The sequence below is a fragment of the Galeopterus variegatus genome, unplaced genomic scaffold (assembly GCF_000696425.1).
Source record: "Galeopterus variegatus unplaced genomic scaffold, G_variegatus-3.0.2 Scaffold1705, whole genome shotgun sequence".
In the NCBI taxonomy this organism is placed as follows: Eukaryota; Metazoa; Chordata; class Mammalia; order Dermoptera; family Cynocephalidae; genus Galeopterus; species Galeopterus variegatus.
In genome coordinates this window covers 224,375-246,808 of record NW_007727816.1, presented here as the reverse complement: position 1 = coordinate 246,808, position 22,434 = coordinate 224,375, and the positions used below count along the sequence as shown (strand labels likewise).

At 43.8% G+C, this 22,434-nt stretch overlaps 1 protein-coding gene across 1 annotated transcript in view; it reads right to left on the bottom strand.

Annotated features, from left to right (window-relative positions):
• Positions 1 to 22,434, bottom strand: part of POU6F2 (POU class 6 homeobox 2) — a 240,052-nt gene that overhangs the window by 94,035 nt on the left and 123,583 nt on the right. The window contains exon 4 of the mRNA XM_008578521.1: positions 21,750 to 22,111. Within this exon, the coding sequence (XP_008576743.1) occupies positions 21,750 to 22,111 (362 nt within the window). The remainder of the gene's footprint in view (positions 1 to 21,749; positions 22,112 to 22,434) is intronic.

The window sequence follows — 22,434 nt, the reverse complement described above, 5'->3', positions numbered from 1 at the left end:
TTGCAAACACCCTGATTCCTGCCCTAGCTCCTAGAATAGGGCTTGACATCTGTAGAAGCTGAATACATAGTGATGAATGAATGAACAACTCAAAGGATGAAAATAATATCTGAAATGTAGATCAGAAATCTAATCTAAAGTGGGATCAGAAGCCTGAAAAAAAGTTCCCCAGATGACGAGTCTAGGTCATTTTGATGTAGAATCCCCCATGAATCTCAGTGCTGATGAGTCCTTCTGGCCTTGCTCTCCTTTTGAGCAAACTTGCCCAGGAAGGAGGGGACTACCGAGGGGACTCTGGCAAGTTCTCTCCTGGGCTCCTAAACCCTTATATACCTTGGAATAAAAAACTGCATTCTCCTCTCCTTTTCTCTTTTCTGGCTGTTGATAGCTTTCCATAGGAATAAAAATGCATTGCCTAAATACACAGTATCTGAATTTTGGTTAAGACTAGAAACTTCAGAAGGAATTTTAGAGGAAGGTGGTGGCAATGCAGGCTGAGGACCCTAAGCAACACTCTGCACTCTCAGACATCACCACAGGTGAACGGCGCCGAAAGCCTGGGCACTTCGTCTGCTGGTGGCTGGTGAAGGACACACCGTCTCTGTGTGACAGCACACTCTCTGGGGCCCCTCCCCCTCGCCTGACCCACTCGCTTCTGCAGGTCACCTCAGACTCCCTCTAGGACCAGCCCTACAGCATGCGTGGGGGGTCTTCCCTCAGGCTCGAGAACGTGCAATTTCACTGTGACCCCCTCTAGCAGCACAAGTGGGGGGAGCGGGACAGAAATTCTCAGTGCTGGTTCCTACTCTCAAAGTCAGTTACATAAAAAGGAAAAGAAGGAAATTTAAAATGTTTTTTGGACTGTCATTTGATGATGTGTTCGGCAATCTTCAGAAAATAGGTACATGTTACTACCACATTAGGGAGAAAATAAGTTAAATAAAAGTCTGCAGCAGCAAGCCGGAGGAAATCACCAAACGCACTTTAGCAGGCCTGGATCGCACACCAACCCCATTACACCCAAAAGAAACAGACGAGTCTGACTGACGGATTCTAATTTGGAAACTGAAAAGTGAATCTTCTATTGTTTTTGAAAGTAAAAAAAAAAAAAATGACCATCTTGCCTCTTCTGCTGAAAACTTCTCTCTGATTATGCTTCATGGTGGGAAGAAACAGAGCACTTGCCTAATACGATAGTTGAGTTTTAAAAGCTACTTTTGGTTAATTCATTCATAGTTTTATCAGTGGGTCAAGAAGTCTGTCTTTCAGAGCTTGGACCTACCTTTATGTGGAAAATCTTGAGTTATAAGACAAATCAGGGCTGAGCACAGCTGAATACAGAGAAATCACCACCTACAAAGTCACATGTACAGTGAGGGCTTCATTCAGTTAAAGTCTTTCGCCTGTCTGTGGTTTGGTCTGTCTTTCCTGTTGTATTCCTGAGTTCCCTCGGGCTAGGGAATAGCCCAGACTCTCCACCCTTCAGGCCCTTCTTGTTAATGCTGAGGGTCAGGCTGGGTCGGGCTCTCCATGCCTGGCTACAGTGCAGACTCAGGGTCCCCAGAGGCAACATGGTCTCCATGGGGGAAGGCGTGTGAGTGGTCGGATCGAATCCAGTCAGAGAGCAGAGGGGAGATGGGGAGCGAGACTAGGATTCACCAAGTCCATATTACACCCGAGGTACTGAAAGGTGCTTTATATGTTTATTTAATCCTCACGACAAATGAGTGCGCTGTGTAGTATTTTACAGTTGTAGAAAGTCTCAGGTGTGTATACTCGACTTCAAAGTTTCTACTCTTTCTACTTTAAACCATGTGCCCGAGGTTGACATTTACAGAAATTGTTTATTTTACATTTCATATTTCTATTTTTTTTTGACACCGGTATGTGGATTGTTCCTTTCTCTCTTTCTAAAAATACACTCAGTATATTCGTTAGAAAGTCTTTGCCTACTGTTAAGTAACTAATATGAGCGTACTTTGAAAAGTTCATAGATTAGCATTATCTTTCAATTCCATTTTGCCACAAACTTTTTGAAGTACCTTGTACTAATTAACAAAATCCTAATTAATAGATAACTGCATTGTGGGCTTTATATCGCAAAAGGGGCACTTTCCCGTGGTTAATATTTCACATGTGCTTTAACAGTAGGAAGATACTATCTGAAAATGTTATTCTAAATAAGGATGTTAACTACCCCCTTAAAAAGTGCCTGAATACTTCACTGCAAACAAATCTTGCACATAAAATATAAAAATTCTCTGTGTTGCACTTGAAATCTGATAAATATTTATTATCAATGCTGTTTGCTTTTAATCTGTTCAGAATGTCATTTCTCCAGCTTCTTAGTAGTTAAACAAAAATGGCATTTACATTACAATATTGCTTGCCAACAATCTCATTTTCTGGTTTAGTCAGCAGCCCTTCATGCTTGATTAGTCTTTAATTATACAAATACCTACATATTTAAAAAAGTTTTCTTTTTTCCATACTTTGAGCATGTAATTATTTTCTCTTGCATGCAATAACCTTTAATTTTAGGATTAAGCAACTGATTCTTTTTAGTATGGATGGGCCTGTTCAAGTGTTAAAGCAAATTTGGTTATTGTATTATGAGAAAAATTAACTTTGGGGAGCCTCTCATCAGTGCACTTGATAGCTCCCTGATCAACTGTTCCAGAAAGCACTGGGTATCTGAAAGACAAAACAAGACTTCACTCCTCCAGCTTTTTCCTATTTCTCCCTTGTCTCTTTGGTTTAGAAATGTGATAATTTAATCAATTAAAGCCCACAATGTACCTATTTTCCAATTTCTATAAATTAGGGATGAGAGCATATATTTTAGATAAATAATATTTTAATACAAAGCCTGTTTATAGTTCTAGTAGAGAAACCTATCAACTTTTATAATCAAAGATTTTTCTGTAATAAATCCACAGAATGTTTAAAAACACAGGCATGCCTTGTTGAGTTTCTCTCTACAGGCCGTGCCTGGTACTTGGGCCACTGAGAAGGCAGGACTCAGCAGTGGCGCCTCCCGTAACATAGACAGGCCAGTCCCTTGTATACTGTCTGACACCTCATTGGATGCTTACTCCATGTTAGTGTCTTATGGGAATCATATCAAGAAGCAAACTGATCTGAGAATGTTGTGGCATTCAATTAGCCACGTTAAATTTGTACCACAGTCCAGGTTCCGTCTCAGGCATGAAGGACACAGGCGAGTGAGACACAGATGTGTTAAACCATGTACATGACAAGGCCTTAGCCTCTGTTTGAAATGATGCCAAGAAGAAATTTTAACTTTCCTCCACTATCTGTTCCAAAGTTTAATTCACCTGGTAGTAAAAGCATCTTACTGTCATTCCCAGTTTTTTAATACAGAGGTACAACTTCATTTCCTTCTGTTCTGTTCTCAGGGCCAGTCACAGAATCACAGAGCTGCACGGAACCTTCTGGCCCAACACCTCTACCTGACAAGAGAACCACTAACGGGTCACTCATTCTCTGTGAGGGTACCTTGCCACCCCCCTGACAGCACACCCCACCTTTGCACAGATCTCCTATGAAGCTACGTTTTATAGAGTTTGTACCCGCTGGTCCCAGTTCTACCACAGAAGGCACTTTTATAGTCGCTAGAATATGGCAATGAACAAGGAAAGTCCCTGTGATTATGAAATTTACATTCCAGTCGTTAGAGGAAAAGACATAAGCAGATAATCAAATACACATATAATGTGTCAGGCAGTGATAGGTCCCTGAAGAAACATGAAGGAGGGTAAGCAGAGAGGTAAAGGGCAGGAGGAGCTGTACGTTCATTTTTACTATAACATCTATAAAAATAAGTAACGTAAATATAAAGCGAAGGGGTTTTGCCTCTCTGATGAGGCAACAGTTAAGCGGAGACCTGGGGCAATGTGTGCATGCAGGGGGAGCGCAGCCCAAGGCCCTGAGCCTGGGAGGTCAGCAGCGAGGCAGCGCCTGCCCCACGCCTGTGTCTGCCTCTGACCACATCCACGCCCACATCTGTGTGCACACATCGTCCTCTGCCCCACACCGCCCTGCCCTTGAAACGCCTCTCCGAATCTTCTAGATGTTTCTTTTGACCATTACCTCTGCATTTCTAAACAGCATACTAAAGTCGTTTTTCTCGATTTGCCAGTGTTGGACGTTAATCTATTGACTTCCAATTTGAAAGCTGAGGATCGGCTCCTCCCCTCAACTCTCCTCACCCTCCCGACTTAGCTTCTGATTTGCTAAGCGCTTCTTGCCACGAGGGTGAAAGCCCTGTTTACTGCCGAGCCTGGCCGTGCCATAACAACACTACTTTTCTTTGAAGTTTTTGTTCTTAGCAAAGGGAATGATCGCTTTTTTGGGTTTGTTTGCTTGCTTAGTTTTCTTTGTTTCTATCCGTAATTCTCCCCAAACTCATCACAAGAATGATGAGAGCCTCAGCGCATCCAGTTGGCCACACTGTGTACGCACCACTCCCAATCCTGTTTTCCATGAGGCCTAACGCACCAGGTATTCTCTTGTTTCTCTTAGGCTTCCCCACCCCCTCCAGGGACATCCCTCTTGCAGTCCCCCATAATCCTGCTCCAGAGTGGCCTGGATGGTTTTCTAAGCCTCTGCGTAACTGTCGTTCTGGGATTCCTTTGGCCTCTTTCTTACGGCAAGTCTTTTAAGGTGCTGCTCTATCACCTTCCAGCTGCAAGTCTTGCTACTGAAGCGTGCTATTCTGACTTTTTTTCTTCTCTGGAAAATGTTCACAATGATGTGTCTGAGTTGGGTCTTTTTTACTCATTGGTTGTGCATTCAGTGGGACTTTCAATGAGGCGACATCCTTCAAATCTGGGAAATTTTCTTAAATTACTCCTTTGGTAAATTTGTCTCCATTTTTTTCTGTTCTGTCAGTTAGAAATTGGACCTTCTGGATTAATCTGTAATCGTCTCCCTGTTTTACTTATTTGTTCTTCTTCCCCCTTCTCTGTTCTTTTGTTCTGTTTTCTGAATTTCTTAGCCTTCTATTGAATTTTTTTGTTTCCTTTATAATTATTTTAAGTGTCATCTAAATGCCCTCTGAACTGTTCTCTAAATGCGCCTTGTGTACAGCACTGTTACGTGTTTTGTGGAGTACAGCCTTCTCTCATGTCTTGAAGGATATTAATTTTTAAGCATACATAGTTTTCCTCCTTCCTGTGTTGTCTCTGTTTTCTATTAATCTCCCCCACCCCCCGTTTATTTCAGTTTCTGATTTCAGACAAAGGCATTTCCCAAATATTTAATAATTCTTTGTTGTCTTTTCATATATAAGTATGAGGCAGGGATCTGGCTATGTTGCTGGAGTTCCCAAATACCAATAACTGGGTCTTTTCTCTCTGGTCAGCTGGGGAGTTTCTCCAGAGAAGAATCTGGCAATTTCCTGTGTAAGAGGTGGGTGGGGGCAGGTGGGGAGGTGGTGGGATGCCTGCATGCTTGAACACCTGTGTATAGACTTGAGTGGCCCAGCCAGGCCAGGACTCATTGCTCAGGATGTAGATTTTCCCTAGATCCTCCTGTTATCAATAAGGCGCTCCCCACAATACAGCCAGACATTATGGCTCCAGGTCTAGAGTGTCTCTCTTTCAATTTCTCATGTATAAAGCTGCTGGAGAGAGAGTTGCCTATCTGCCTGGAGTGGGAGGAAGCTGAGGGTCTAATTGTTCATTATGCAGTCATTTCACCAGTTCCCCTCTCTTTAGCACCCCCCCCATCCTCCCCAGCAGCTGGTGTCCCCAAACCCCAAGGCTTTGGGGGGCTCCAAAGTAGCCTTGCGTCTCATTGTGTGCCTCTTCCAGGCCTTTGGCAGTTAGCTTGCTCAGCTCAATCAACTCTTCCACCTGCTTCTCCAAAATCTGTTGACATTGCTTGTCTGCTTTTGTCTTTTCCCCTTTGGACTTATACCACTAAAAAAAATTTTCTTTTAATAAAATTTTAGTGGGATTTTGGGAAGGTGTAAAGATAAATGCATGCATGCAATGTACCCCATTTAATAGGAAGTCCTCCCATCTCTCTTTTTGAGAATTGGAAGGACCTTTATCATTTTTAGATTTCCAGCACCTTTTCCATCCTTTACAAATCCTCAGATATTAACAACCATCTTCAGTTATTTAATCTTTCAGTTTAAAACCCCAGTTTCCAACCCATTAACCACTTTTGTGTATTGTACTTGAGTCTTACCTAACCTATCTTGATCTAATAACTTGTTTACAGTTCTATTGAGCAGTGGTTCTTAAACCCCATTGATCATTGAAATCACTGCCTCCACCCCAGATATTCTGATTTTGTACTTCTCAGGTTGGGTGAAGGAGTTTGTGTTATTGAAGAATTCCTAGGTGATTAGAACTTTTTTCTTTAATTTTTTCTTACAGAAAATTTTAAACACATAAAGAAGACAAAATAGTATAATTAACTCCCATGGACTTACCACCCCACTTCAATAATTATCAACTCATAGCCGATATTCTTTCATTCATACCCCACCCAACCACTTCACCCACATTACTTTTTTCTCCCATATCATTTTAGAAAAAAATCCCAGACATGCCTTCCTTTTACTTGTATTTCAGTATGTGGCTTCAAAAGCTACTCTCAAAAAAGAAAAAAAAATCTACATACCATGATCACATCAAAAAACAGTTATTTAATATCATCAGATATCCAGTCAGTGGTTCTATTTCCAGTTGTCTCATAAACGTCATCCTTTCTCCTTTCACCCTTGGCTTGCACTGCAATCTAAATAAGGGCCCCCTGTTGGCTAATATACCCTCCGCCAGAAAAGTGAAATGGCGTTAAAGGCTGAGATGCACCAAATGGCGCCTGAGAAAGTTTCCCGGAAAACCTCCACCCAGAAAAATCCCCTAGCTGCCACGTCACCTTCCCGCCACCACAATTTTGCCCGCCTATGAGAAAGTCCCAGCTCAGCTTAAATGCGCCACTGGCTTCCCTCCCCTTCCTTCTTAGCCAATAGGAACAGCCCAGCTCAGCCTAACTGGATATAAAAGGCCCACCCGACTCTCCCTGCTGCTGCTCCCACTTCTGAGAGGGTGGCCTGCTGGCTCACTTTGCCTGCCTAGTACACTTCGGTTGAGTCCATGTCTCCCAGTGTGTCTTATTTTGCGCTTGGGCCGGGGTTTTTCCTTTCACCCCCAGTAAGATCAGTCTTGCTCTGCAGGGCCAGTGCCTCCAGCTCACCTTCTCTCTCTCTCTTTTTCTTGAAACTCGTTTGTTGAGGAAATCTCCCCATGTGGTTTTGCTGCATAGCCAATTTGGGAATCCCCCCTGCTCTGAAGCACCCTTGGGGCCCTAGAAGGGGGACAGCTGCAGCCATCAGGACTCTGGAGCCCCCACCATTGCTCATGACACTTTTTGTCCCTTCCCCTCCATGTCACCTGCCAACCTTTAATAACACTGCATTTTTGGCTCTAGAGAGAACACAATATATTGATAAGAATTACTATTTCTGTCTTCTTGTTAGATTAAGAAATCATCCAAACTTCTTAGCTTTTGTGGCATCTAGTGGAGTGAAATCTGGTGAAGGAAGTTTGGATAAATGTTGGGGGTGGCAGGGTGAGCATGGGCTTGGGATAAGGTGCCCAAATAACTTTATTCTCCAGGCCAGGAGAGTTCTGAGAGTGAAGTGGGTGCTATTAATAGATACACTGGATGACAGACATGCACAGAGACTGTCCTGGGTAGAAGGAGGTGTGAGGTCACAGCCAGATGGACTGGGGCTCCAATGCCAGCTCCACCTCTTATGAAATGCAGGCTTTGGATAAATCGCAGCTCTCCGAGTACTGGTTTCCTCCCTGCCATACGTGGTTGCCAGGCATAAATAGGAACATACATACGAAACTCTGAGTGCAGTGCTTTGCATATGGTAAATGCTCAATAGTGCTTTTGTTTTTTAAACTGGGTCATTATTCTTATACTGGGAGATTCTGTGCGTGTGTCTACTCTCACAGGAGGGCCTGGGCAGCCACAGTGTGTCATGTGAGAGTCCCAGGCATCCAATGGTGGGTCTGAGGTGCACCGGGGAGGGAGGTCAGCTTTCTTTTTCCGTGGGTCTCGCAATCTGCTTTATAATACTTTTATGCTTTGGGAAACATGATTTAACCCACAGATCAGTGAGATCTATAAGATATTGAGAAGGCCTGCTCCTCTGTCTATTATGTTCTGAATATCAAGGAACACCACGTGCTGTCGAGATGGTGGGGAAGAGGAAATGGGTTAATTAGAAAATGATGGTCCTTACTTTGATGTACGTTTCCTCCCAAATAAAAGAAGCTGATTTAAAGCAGTCTGCATTGAGTCCGCATTTCCCAAACCCCACCAAGAAGATAGTGCAGGAAGGATAGGGCCAAAACAGTTTCTAAGGAATCATAATCTTAATCATAGTAAGATCTAAGGCTTTTTAGTCCTTACCATGCACCTGGCATTGATTGTTCTAAATATAACAATAAACAGGTCTTCTTTCTTTTATTAGTAATTGTTATTTCCATCAAATAATTTTGCAAGTAAATTTAAAATAGTCTCATAATAAGTACTTACATATTTGTGAAATGAATAATTGTTAAATGAGAAATCATCACTTATACCCATTATTGACCCCCTGGGATGTATAGAGCTGTGAGAAATAGGGCCTGTTCTTAAGGCGTTTATAAGTCAAGTAAAACAATAAACGCACCCATAAAAAAGATGGAAGAAAAAGAAAAAGAAGAAGACTTGAAAAGCACACCCTGAGCCCAGTGTGCACGGGCAGAGAGCGGGGCGATCCCGGAGGGCTGGGCCACCGGCTCTTCACGGGAGGAGCTGGAGGTGAAGCGACTTGGGTCCCATGCTGGGGGGCGCGTGGGTGCTCCAGGCAGGGGCACGGGTGGCACCAGAGAGGCCAGGGAGTGGACCACGGGGACATCAGGCCACGGGGAGAGGCCAGGCCGCGTGCATCTGAGCGGGGTACAGGGCCAGGGTCCCACCGAGGAGCCGAAGGGAGGGTCTTGAGCTTGGAGGTGAGGTGGCGAGATGTTCTTTTACAAGTGTTGCTTGGCAGTGGTTTGCAGAGTGGATGGGATCAAGGAGAAAACAGAAGCAGGGAGATGTTGGAGATGTGGCGACAGCTCTGCTCCACAATGCGGGCCTCTACAGCCCCCCGATTCGCGAGTCCCTACAGCCCCCCCCCGATTCGCGTCCCTACAGCCCCCCCCCGATTCGCGGGTCCCTACAGCCCCCCCGATTCGCGGGTCCCTACAGCCCCCGATTCGCGGGTCTCTACAGCCCCCGATTCGCGAGTTGGCAGTGAACCTGGCCTCGGGCCTGCACTGCCTGGGGCCACGTGCTTTCCAGGAACCTGAAGTAGCCACTGTGCAGTCTGTGCTTCCTTCTTCTCCCCTTTCACTTTCTCTTTAGAATCATCTATTCATTTTTTGTGAGACTGCTTGGTCAGCTTTTAATATATTACTTAGTCTCTCGATTTAATACTTTGCTAAACTATTAATTCGATATGAGTTTTTAACCACATAGGTAGTGCTGTGACCTTGAAACTTGAAGTTCCCTGCAAGAGGTGGCGGTGGGTTAACTTTTTGGTTCCTTTCGAGTGTTGAGAAGGGTATTTAGTGTCTAATAATGTTGGGATGATGATAAACCGGCTTCCTGAACTGTGACATATCTAAGAAATTTCTGCCTCCGCCTACTTGAAAAGCTTGGTCTTTAGAATAGAATTTTTCAGGTTGTTCTGACCTCATCCCATAGTAAGAAATGCATTTTACACCTCAAGCCAACACATAAATACATACAAAAGTACACATACAGACAATTATATATCTCTCAGTATGTGTGCATATATGTAACTATGTATGTATGTTTATATGTACATCACTTAAAAGTTTCAAGAAAAAATAATATGCCTTTCTATGTGTGATATGCTCTAGCACTTTCTATTCTTTTATTGTTTTCTTTAAAAAATGCTGGTTACAAACCACTAACCTGATTTAATAACCCTTCATAATGTCATGGAAAACACCATGTTCTTCCCCACTTTGGGCACATGGTCCCACCTAATTCTTCATAAGGATCCATAGAAAGGTCCAGAAAAGCACAGCCTCATGAGTACCAAGGCTGCCTTGTCTTCTATGACTGCCTGTCTTCCTATTCTTCAGTTCAAGGAACCCTCATTTTTGTAATGAACCAGATTCATTCCTGGTGGGAAGGAGAGAGGGTGGGAGCCTTTTCAAACGGGGGACAGAGGGTCTACACATCTGGTCCAGTGAAGAATAGATGGGATTTGGGCAACCCATCATACGGTCAAAAAGAAAGATTTCATTGCTCCAAAGGCATCTGATAACTACTGACTGGGAAGGAGACCCTCTTTCTCTGTTCCTTTCCAATAAGCTCTGTTTTAAGATGATTTCCTCAAGGAAAGGCTGAGTTCTCTTTATCTAGTTCCCTGATAAAGCAGAAATGGTTGGAGAGAAGTCCTACGTTGCTCCTAAATTCTAACATCTGAGAACTCCCAATTGAATGTCTAGACTGGGGTGTGCCATAGGGTCCCCTTCCTTCCATCTCTGATGGAGAGATAAATTTTGTAAACACAGTCAGATTCAGGGATATATAATGAAAAGGATCTAGACTCTGATTTGTTCTCTTAAAATAAGAGTGTCCTCCACCTCATGGTGTTCACGTGAAAATTGGAATGCCAGGCAGGACTACGCCCGTGGTGGATAATCAGATCTTACAGCCTAGGTTTCTTCTACTCTTGTGATACTTTAGATTCTTTCAATCCATGCCCTACTTGTAGAGTCGGGTCGGCAAGGAGATTTTTCTAAAGGTTTTTTTCCCCATTGCTCAGAGCCAAAGGTTTTGTCCTCTGACCTTCTGATTCCCATTCTGCATCTAATCAATGTCAGGTCACCACAAGTAAAACTAAAGAGAGGTTAAGTGGAAAAACCGAAAGCACAAAGCCAAACATGCACAGGCCCAAGCCCACCGGGCTGAGTTTTCAAAGCCCACCGTCTTGAAACAGTACAAAAGTACAATCGCTTGGATAAGAGAAGATTTCTTGTTTCCCCTCCCTGCCCCCCTCCCCCATTTGTTTGGTGCCTGATTTGTTTCTAGTTGCAGCAGGGAGGTCAGAGCAAGCCAGGAAAATGAATGGAATCAGCCACCTGCCGGCCGCCTGGAGCGTGCGGGTGTTACGGATCAGCGTAAAGCAGCTTCCTTCCCCGGCCTGGGCCGATGTAACTCACTGGAGTGGCAAATTACATCAGACCTACAGCTGTAACCCGACATTATGATTAATTTGATCAGTAATTTCTCCTGTTTTTCATTTTAATCGGTGTGACTATTCTGCTGTGGCAGGTCTTTCAGATCTAATTAAGATAAATTTCCAAGTAAAAGACTTGGCAGACTTTCCGAGTCAAATCCAGGCACCAAGTGTGAAGACCTGCGGACTCAGTCAATCACCTTCAGGGAGGGCCAGCCTGGCGCTCGCTCGCGATCAGCCATTCACACTTAAGCAAATTCATAATCTCCAGCACTGCTTAGTCATTCTCTCAAAACGTCCAGGCAGGAAAAGAGAGAAAGAAAAGCCCCAGACAATGTCATTCTTTCCCATGTGCTTACACTCCACTGATTTGCCCAAACTACATGGATAACCCCATAAGTGGACACTTCACAGAACCCCTGAGTTGGCGTTTCTAAAAAAGATTTTAAATGAACAAGTGCATACGTATATTGTAAACAAACACACATATGTATACATGAATATTGAATACCCATACATATAACTAGGAAGATTTACAGTCTATATATGTAATATGGTCCAGCCCTTTCATGCAAGTACCAGAAGGTTCCTTGAGTACAGCTTTGCTGCTCAAAGTGTGGGTCGAGGAGCAGCAGCACCTGGGAGGTGGCTAGAAATGCAGAATCTGGGGCTCCCTTCCACAGCCACTGAACTAGAGGTTGCATTTATCAAGGTTGCAAGGGGTTTTATATGTAAACACAAGTTTGAGAAACCCCAGTGGAGACCAGGTGACCCAATTGCGAGCAGCAGTGGCCATCCAATAAGTTCTCAATCAGTCACAGTTCTTATTTTGAGAGGATGTTAAAGATCATAAAAGACTTATTTCTCCTATTATACTTAAGTGTCAGATATGAAGCACCACGTGTGAAATTTTTCTGCAGCTATCAGGCTAATAACCCAGCCTTAGGGTTTGGAAAAGGCTCAGGTGATTCACAAAGTGCAGATAGGGTTGTTTTCATTTCCTGACAGGGTGGGAATCCGGGGAGGGGCAGGGCAGAAGTGAGGCTGGCTCATCCTTTTTGGAGATGAAGACCTAGTCTTCCTATTTCATAAAAGTCAAGTCAGCGCCAACTCATGCAACCAGCACTTAGGTTAAAAGGCATTTTGTATAAACAAAGGGTAGGAATTCGCTCTTTAGAAACGAATACTTGGGAGCCTCTTATAAGACCATGAATAGTTGTCCTCAACCCAGATGTACACTGGGACATCCTGGGGAGTTTAAAGAGTGCTGGTGGCCACACTTCACCCACTCTGATTCAATTAGAATCTCTGGGTGAGCCCCAGGCATTGGTGTCTTTGAAACACTCCTCAGGTGATCCCAGTGTACAGCCAACCTTGAGAACCACTGTTGCAGGGTTTGGAATTTTTTTCCTGAGAAAGAAAACAAAGGACTTGGACAAAAGAGCAGCCGCAGTGCGGCCTCAGGCGTTTGCAGAGGGTGTGGCTCGGGTGAGGCCAGAAGACAGAAGGACCGCCCTCCGCCAGGTAAGGAAGGCCCCAGTGGCCCCAAACACATTTGCTATATTCAGGTCTTCTTTTCTGGTATGAAGACACCCACTTGGAAGGAGGCTCACTGGCAACACAGTCGGTATGTAGGTTGTGCCTCGAAGATGCTTAAAATGGATTCGGCGTGACTGTCACATGCAGGAAGCTTGGAAAACACCCCACCTTAGCTTTCTGCTTTTAATAACTTTCTGCCTTGTCCAGGTTGGTTCCAAGGACTGTTTGGCTTTATCTTTCAATTGGTCAGATCCCCTCCATGGAGTGCAGAGTACTGGAGGTGGGGACTGCTCGAAGGAACGTTATTTTTCAGAACCTTAGAGAGGAGGACAAGATTATTTTCACTCTAATTAAAAAAATAGAAGTTTCCAAGCCAACCAGACTCCAGGGAGCTTTGCTCAGGAAAGTGAGAGGGCTTCTTTTATGTCTTCTCCCCTTAAACGTTGCTTTGTTCTCTTTAAATGCCACGTTGCAACCCCAGAATACAAGGACTGAGAGCTCAACTCTGCAGAGAGCAATAAGTGTCCGGAAGAATGTGAAGTCCACTGAGAAAAAGAAGGGGATCCCTAACTTTACTGCTTTTTCATGAGAGTTAAATGTCCTGGTGTAGAAGTGAAGTGGTGGTGCCAGGGTGACCCCTGTCAAATGACAGTTCAGATAAACTAGGCTGGAGAGGCAGCACTGAGTGGAGCCCCCCTGGGCCTGCAGCCACAGCTGCTAGTTCCAAGGACAGAGCTATTGGCATCCACCGCCCAGCAGCTGGTGCCCTTTCCAGGGGGCAGCCACCCCGAGGAGCACCCGCACCTTTGACCTGGGGCTCCTCCTCTGCTTGAAAGAAGAACCTCTGGAGCTGGTCTTCCCAGCACGGGGCCTTCCTCTGCGTCCACTCAGAACTCGCAGGGCCCAGTACTGGCGTTCTGAGCTGCCATGCCCAGTCCTGTTCTTACAGTGAAGGACGAAAGAGAAGGATGAAGCACCAGTTGCTCCGAGAGCCCACGCTTTAGAGCAGAAGTGGGAAAAGAGCAGACAGGATGCCCGCAGACTCGGCCTTCTGACCGCCTCGGACTCTAGCCCCGCTCGCCATCCAGATTTCAGACTAACTTGACCTGTTGTATGGAGTCCAAATCCTCTTAAAACAGTGAGGTTGTCAGGGAACTGGGGGGTCTCCAAGCGCTGGAAATTCCTGTCAGAAGACCAGGAGGGTGAGGGTGCATCTCGCCCAGTGCTGCTGATTCCAGGGATCTGCCAGGGCCACGGGGGCAAGGCACCCTGGCCAGGCGTGTGACCCGGAGGACGGATGAGCAGTGAGGAAGGGGAGGGGAAAGGAGGACATCTGCTGAGAAGGCCTCCTACGCCCGCCACCCTGGAGCTGCCCAGCCAGACTCACCAAATGACTGCTCGTTGCCGACTGTAAGACCATCCTCGGGTTCGGCTTCCTTGCCCTTGCTTTTCATGTATTAAGTGACACAACTGAGTCCCAAAGAGTTTAGGTGACTTGCCCAAGATCCTGAAGCTAGTTCATGGCAGAACTGATATCATCAAGGTGATTCACTTTGTAAATTTCAAAACCCACCGCAAATATTTGCCGCATATTATCAGGCGTGTTTCTTGAGTACTGCATATGTGATGTGGGTTACGGTGTTGTACATACACAGTTCTTTCTTTCCAGAGGATTCAAACCACATTATTTGTGTTCTTTTATAAGTAGAATTTGAAGCTGGAAAGGACCTAAAAATCATCATGATTCTTCTTTACACATGCACTAAAAACCACAACTTTGGGAATTTGGGAGGAAGAAATAATTTTTGTTTGTTTGTTTTTTTTGGCAGCTGGCTGGCACAGGAATTGAACCCTGGACCAGGCGGTGTGTGGCTCCAGGCTTTGCTGAACTCACTGCAGACAGGCCATGGATCTGTTCACTGTCACAACCAGAGTGGTTTCCTTGAGAAGTTATAATTCTCCATGTTCAAATGCTGCAAGAATCTCCCCGCCCCCCCCCCCAACTTTTGAGTCTGGCACTCTTTCCATGTATTGCTACTTGACGCGAGCTTCCAGTCACTGGTGTCTGCTTTGTTAAACCCCTTTCCACATGATTTGACTAATCTACAGAGCAGTACCAGGAATCGTACATCTAGACAATGACAAAGAAGCACTGCAGTATGTAAGTATATTCTTGATAAACTAATTTTTTCCCCTGCCACTCTCAAAGCAATATAAACTTTGTAGTTCCTCCTGGATCTCAAATGTTTGTAATAAATTCTTTGAAATGTCAGTAATGTTGAACTGAGGGTTTTTTAAAGGAGATTTTCTTTCTCTCATAAAAGGAAAAATTGCCCCCTGCAGAGTATGTGGGTAAATATATTTTGTTAATTTTATTCAGTGCTTAATACAGTTGGGTAAAGGGATTCCCTTTTCCCACCCGATCTCTTGCTGAATGAGTGAATCATGAACAAAGCCCTCAACTTTCTGGATGGTAGTATAAACAGGAACAAATTCATACTCTTTTATATCTTTAGGCTAATCAACATTTGCTTAAGAAATTTATAGCACGCAAAGCATTTTCATCAGTGTGTTTCATTTAATCTTCACGATGACTCTCTGAGTTTGGATGGATTTTTCCATCCGTAATAATGAAGTTTTCTTTGGTTCTTTAGTCCAAGAGGAGGTCTTGCCCACGCCGTGTGGACTCTTCCAGCTTCAAAAAGTCCTCACGGCTTAGATTGCTCTGGGAGAATGTTGTCTACACAGTAACACTTTTATCATTTTCTCCAAACTTAATTAATTTCCTAAAATCATAAATTAGTTCAGTAAAAAATGTCAGCCGAAAGAGTTATTTGATTGTCATAACATTCCAATTCAATCAAAAATGATCGGTGTGTTAGTCCCATGCAATGGGGAAGATGGATTTCCACCCACTCCCTGACCCAATCTGTTATCCAACACACACATGTTTTTGTACTGTGCAAAATTTGGTACAATTTTCAAGTTCACCTATAAAGTGGGATTCAAGAACTGGCTGAAATGTACTGTGGACAGAATGCCATTGACTTTAGAGAATGTTTCTTAACTAAATCACTTACACAGCTGGTAGCAAAGGGGGAGGAAGGAGGTTGGCAAAGGAGGCCTCGCCTCGGGCACACAGCTTAAGGGCGGGCCCCAGAACATAGCCATCAAGATGAATAACATCTTAATGCAACACTTTCAAAATAAAAATGGATGCCAAAAATTTATGATCAACAAAATGTTGGTGTTCCTGAGTTTTCCTCAGGAAACTCAGACTGAGCCAGACTCCAGTATGGCTCAATACTGTTACTGATCCTGTATTTAAAATTTTGAAACTTTGAAGATCATGGATTTTTGGTATTTGCTTTGATTTTTGAAAATATTTCATTAAAATATTATCTATCTTGATTTGCTGCATTTTGGGGTGCACGCTTAAACTCTGCATCTGTGCTGAGTGCCTCCTCACCCCACCTTAGTGTCAGTCCTGGCTAGGAGAATTCTACACAGACACTCAGCCCTGTGTGGGTATAGAGATGTCCGAGTTCTATTAGAATTTACAGTGACCACAGAAGGGCGTTATATAGGTCACCCAAGCCTGTGTAGGTCACCCAACACTACACAGTTTCAGGGGTTTGTAACATAAAACTCCAAATAGAACTGAAAGAATTCTATAGACAGGATCTAATTCTTCCCCCTCCCTTTATAGATGAAAAGACTTGGACCCTCAGAGCCTTGACTAATATCATGTTAAATTCATTAAGACTAATTGCTGGGGGGAGGGGTTTGCCCCAAGACGCTGGATCTTTTCTATAGAGAGGGACCCATGATTGGAGACCATTTGCTTTAAAGAGGATGAAAATCACTTAGTTTAACTACTTCTCAAGGGTTGTTTAAAAAGTGATAACGTACCACCCTCTTCTATCCTATATGCACTTTGAAACTCCGTACTAAGTTTGCCAATGGGAAAACATCCCAAATGAGAGGCTCAGAAGGCGGTGCCTACTGTGTAGCAGAGGTGGAATTCCAACAACGTTTGCTCCACGGTGCCCACGTGATAACTAGACCTTTATATTTGCAAATGCAGGTGGTTGAGAATACATTTTACACTATTTCTCATACAACTTCACCTCTGAAGAGGTGACCACGCCCCTCCCCCTCATTCCTCATGCGAGCATAGACAGCTTTCTCTCTCTCTTGTTTCCACTCATCTCTCTCCCCTCCTGTTATTTATTAAAATGCGCAATACAACAAGAAAAGATTATCCTGCTTCCTGACGTGCAAGATGATACACAGGAGGCCAAGGTTAAATGCAGCACTTGGTTTCTTAAGCTTCTCTAATGTACAGTGTGGAAAGCAATCTGGGACCAGAGCTCATAGCGGTAACTCTCTGAGGATAAAACCTTGACTTTAATTTGGACTCTCTGGCTAAGGTAAAATCTGCTCCTGCTATCATTATCCCACTTATGTTTGTCCCCTACTTTCTTTCCACTCTGCCACCCAGCTGAGTGGGACGAGATTAACTTGACCTTGAAGAATACTCAGAGAATCTTCAGGACCATCAGGTTTTCAATAGCCAATAAAATTCCAGAGGCCTACCAACATTTACATCATAGGCTCATAGGCCTGGAAAAGACCTTAGAAATGATTTAGACTACACATTTAACAGATGAGGAAAATGAAGTCCAGAGAGCTACAGTGACTTATCGAAAGTCGTGAGTTACCTGGAGGCAGGACCAGAGCGAGCATGAGAACTCAAACTGTCAAGCGACCCTCTTCCCCCGACACCACGGCTGGGCTCCAACTATGCCTGGTCCTTCTCCAGACCACTCAGGAGGGAGTCTGTGCACATTAGGGCTTTTAAAGAATGTTTGGCATTTCCCTATGTTTGAACCTTCCCAAGAAAAGCCATCTCAAAGGTCATAGAAAGGAGGCTGTTATTTCACCATTTTCTGCTTATGGGGTCTTTATCCAGCTCGGAATTATATATTGAAATTAAAATTGTATGTTTGTTTTTTTTTAGCCCAGGATTGATTAGCTCATGTCTTTCCCCCCCCCCAAAGCTTGCTTCCATTCAGGTTTCTGATCTGTGCCTGCCCAACACTCTAGACAGTATTTCCAGTTTTAGATTCTGCTGCAGACAGTGTCCAGTGGGTTAGAACCAAAATAAGGAGTATGAACAGATATCCATCCTGAACTCACAGGCTAAAGTCAGCTCCCAGGTGCGTTTCGTTTGTCCACACACAGTTTTTCTGAACTCACGTTTGGGTTTTACACCCGAGCCAACTCTAGTTATTCCCACTGACTGCCCGACCCTTCCTGTTTAAAACTTCTCCCCTCATGCCTCCCGGGAAAGAATACAGTTGTGAGTGGGAGGGTCTTGAGTGTGGGGCTGGCCGGCTAGCTCAGCTGGTTAGAGTGCAGCCTTGTAACACCAAGCTCATGGGTCTGGGTCCCCAGACTGGCCAGCCACCACCAACAAAACATAAAAATAATTTTAAAAAAATCAATGGAGAATCTAAAACTGACTTCCAGGGGCTGCCAGCCCTCCTATAACCTGAGTGATCAAAATTAATAAACAAAATTATTCCCCTACCTGGGCTTCTCTGAAGGGATGGTAAGTTTAGACTCCCATCTGTCTTGAAACAACAACCAGGTTTTGTAAATGCAATCCATACCAGGGAATTGAGGGAAAGAGTTAAATAAAATTATACTGCAATATTACAGAAAACCTGATAAGAGCTATTTGGAGAATTTTTGTCTAGTGTTACTACCCACTAGCACCAGTAATTTTTTTTTTTCATCTCAAGAAATGACCTCACCAAAATATACCTACACAACTGACTTTCATTTATTTTTTTTGTGAAGACATGAAAGCCTCTGTGCAGTTTTAGAGACAACTGTTATCCTTCCAAGTTTGTTTTGCTTTTTAAGCAAAAAATCTTCTGATTTACTGGCTTTCCCTGCAATCTACGTGGCATAGTTCTAAACTACTATCTCTCAGACAGATTTTTATGTAATGTAAAAAGATAAAGCCCAAATGAAAATAACAAATTGTAGAATGGAATTTAAGCTGTCATATATGAATTTAGTTGATCTTTATTCCCATAATAATCTTCAAACCAAAATACTTTATAACGATCTTTACCTTTGAGAGATATGTCTTTGCAGTTTCTTTTAAGTAGTTTTCTTTTTAAAAAGTTCAAACATTCCATGTTCCACAAACTCAAAAACCCTGTAACTAGTATAGAAAAAATTTTTTTTTACCATGAAATTCTCCATTTCCTTTACATGTGCTTGTGGTAAAGGAAAAAAAGTCCTTTTATTCTTACTGACATAGATTTATTCAAAATTAGTTCTATATCTACTCAGTAATGTTTTAAAAATTTATAACAAGTCACTTCTTTGGTGGCCATCCATAGGATCCACAGAAGTTAGGGTAGTATCTACTCTATATTTAAATACACTCTAAATATATTTTTTAAGTTTGTAAGTTGATATAGTTTGGATATGTTGTCCCCCAAAGCTCATGTTGAAATTTGATCCCCAGTGTGACAGTTTGGGGAGGTGTTTGGGTCACAGGGGTGGATCCCTCATGAATGGATTAATGCTCTCCCTTGGGTGGGGGTCCTGAGTGAGTTCTCGCTCTATTAGTTCCCGCAAGAGCTGGTTGTTAAATGGAGCCTGGCATCTCTCTCCCCTCTCTCTTGTTTCCTCTCACCATGTGATCTCCTTGCATCTCACGGCTGCCTGCCGTTTTCCACCATGAGCAGAAGCAGCCTGTGGCCCATGCCAGATGCAGCTGTCCCAGAATCAGGAGCCAAAGAAGCTTCTTTTCTTTATAAATTACCTAGTCTCAGGTATTCTATTAAAGCAACACAAAAATGGACTGATACATAAGTTAAAACCCCAACAGTGAAACATCAGAATATCCCCTCAGGGTTATAAAGAAAGAAATGTGGCTCTGAGCCTTCATTTGTTCCCAAAACAAAACAAAATAGCCCCTGGATTTCCATAGGAAACTGTTAGGAGAACTTCTGGAAATTCTCCTAAGAGAATTTATTTCCATGAGTTTGAGTGGTCGCCTCATCTAAAGTCCTGTCAACAGTCTTTCAACTGGGTTCGTCTACTCTGTGATTTCACTGGCCGATAGAGATTTATAAGATGCTGGCAGTGTTCAGGGAAGGCGGACATTCACAAAGCTCAAAGCTTTCACTTAACAGGGAGGAATATTGGGCTATATGCAACAACTGGGAGCAGAGCTAAGTAGTTTTATCCCTCAAGGCAGGGTGATTTTTTTTTTGGGGGGGGGGGTTAATTTTTACCTATTTTATGCCTGGGATAGAGGAAGTGTTTAATCACACAGTGTATAGGTACACCTAATTTGATTGTTTTTAAAAAGCATTAAACTCATTCTTTGGATCAACAGATTTGAATTCCAAATGCTGAAAACATTAGGGTTGCTGTAATCATACATTTTGTAAATTTGATAATACCTACTCTCTCTGTAGATGTCAGGTGTAGACTTTTTTTTAGCCGATGTTCATATCAGTCTCGTGTCAAAGGTATTAGGTTGTCTCACCCTTGTAGGATTTGTAAAAATACATCTTTGAACTTGATTCAGTAAAATGTTCAAATTGAAAGCAGCCTTGGCCCAAGTCCCCGGGAAAAACACAATTACTCATCTCACTCAAATGTTTTCATTTCCAGGAAATCTTTGGGCTATCACTGAGAATCCAAGTTCAAAGAGACAAAGCTATGCGAAAACAAAGTAAGTCAGTTCTAAAAATAGTAAATCTCTAACCCACCTGTCTTCCTGCCTGTGTACCCATCTATCTTGATTTTGTACACTTTGCTATTTAGGAGCCAAGGAGGCCATTGCTCCTGCTGTCTTAGGTGGGGGAGCTGGACTGACCACCGAGGAGGGGTGAGCCAGCATTTGAGATGCGTGCAGAGGTGCTTGTTCTGTCGGACTTTGTCACTATACTACAGACACACTCATCTGAAATCTCACTGGGGAAAACATTATGTAAGTCAAAGAACGGTTGACTTGACTGAGCTATTAATTTCTGGATGTGATGTATTGACATTATGGTCATTACGTTTTGAAGCTATTTTATTTTGAAGGCACCTAAGTTGAAAATGGTTTCCTGAAGTTTAACGTTATGTATACCTACTATCATGGGGAGGAAATGCCCCTATCCGTTCCTCCTCATGAGAGTAGCTTAAAGATGAGCTTTCATGGTTAGCCTGAAATACCTATTTTTGATGCCCTCAGCCTCACAGTAATAGAGTAAGTATATAGAAGCTTTATTATTTTATAAAGATGCATATTTGTTGAGGCTCTTGGCATGAATATAGAGTACCTGTTAGTCTGTGAAGTAATGGTTGGAATCTGGGACATAAGACTGGGGCTAAATTTCTTTGCCCTCCTAACCCCAGAGAGTCTTCAGAAAAATAGAAACAAAAGAGCACAAAGTACTTAAGGTAAGACACTGTTGTATTCATAATGTAGAGAAATAACACCGAGCCTCATGGACAGTAGATGCAGCTCTCCACGGGGCTGCAAAACTGTGCTAGTAATAATTTTAATTGGATGCTATCTTTGCTGCCTTCAAAAAGTATCATAAAATGGAATTATTACAGGCTCCAAGTGCACTTACAGTGCCAGCCTCTCACTGAAGGAAACAGATAACATCTATCCTTTGGAGGCAACGTCAATGGGCTTCTATTTGTTTCGTTTACACGCTTCCCCAGCTGCCTGCTATTTGCTTCCTCTTCCCTATGCCTAAGACATCAGTTTGAATTAGACACTGCAGAACTGGGTGCTAAGTTTTGCTGGCCCTCTGCCCTTGGGGACGGCACAAGCCCAGGGAAGGTCCTCTGCGCCCCTGGGGGCTGACGGAGAGCATACCTGGAGAGGATTGGGTGGCGTGAGCGGCGACGGAAGGCCGTGTCCTGGAGATTGGCTAGGTTTCTGAGGGGGGCTCGAACTCTGCTGGGTTGGAGACGGTTGGTTCTGGTTCTGGTTCTGGGAGTGGGGTGGGTGCTGCTGGGGCTGCGGAGCCTGCGGCAGCTGAGACGGAGGCACTGGCAGCTGCTGGGAGGCAGGTGGCGGCTGCTGGGGTGGGGCGGGCAGGGGCTGCGGCTGCTGGGACGGTGAGGCCACCGGCGGGGCTGGCTGTGGGTGCTGGCTGGCTGGCGGTGGCGGCGGCGGCTGCTGGAGCTGCTGGAGCTGCTGGAGCTGCTGGAGTTGGGAGTTCAGGGATGAGGTAGCTACGAGGAAAGAAAGTGAGGGTGCAGTGAAATAAACGCGATAAAACACCTGGCTGTGTCTGGACAGCTTGTCCCGTGCAAGCTGAGATGGGTCTCCTGTAGAAACAGTTTGCCATCTCACCTTGAAGCTCTGTGGTATTTGAAGGGGTTGTGAGGCACTGGGAGAAATAAAATCACTGCTTGCTCAATTTTAAAATTTAGGAAGAACCGGAATGTAACACACCTGGCATTACTTTTAAAGGCGGCGAGGAACACGAGCCAAGGGGGTGTAGGAGGAATGGAGATGGTTTTTTTTTTTTTTTTTTTTTTTTTTTTCCTTTTTT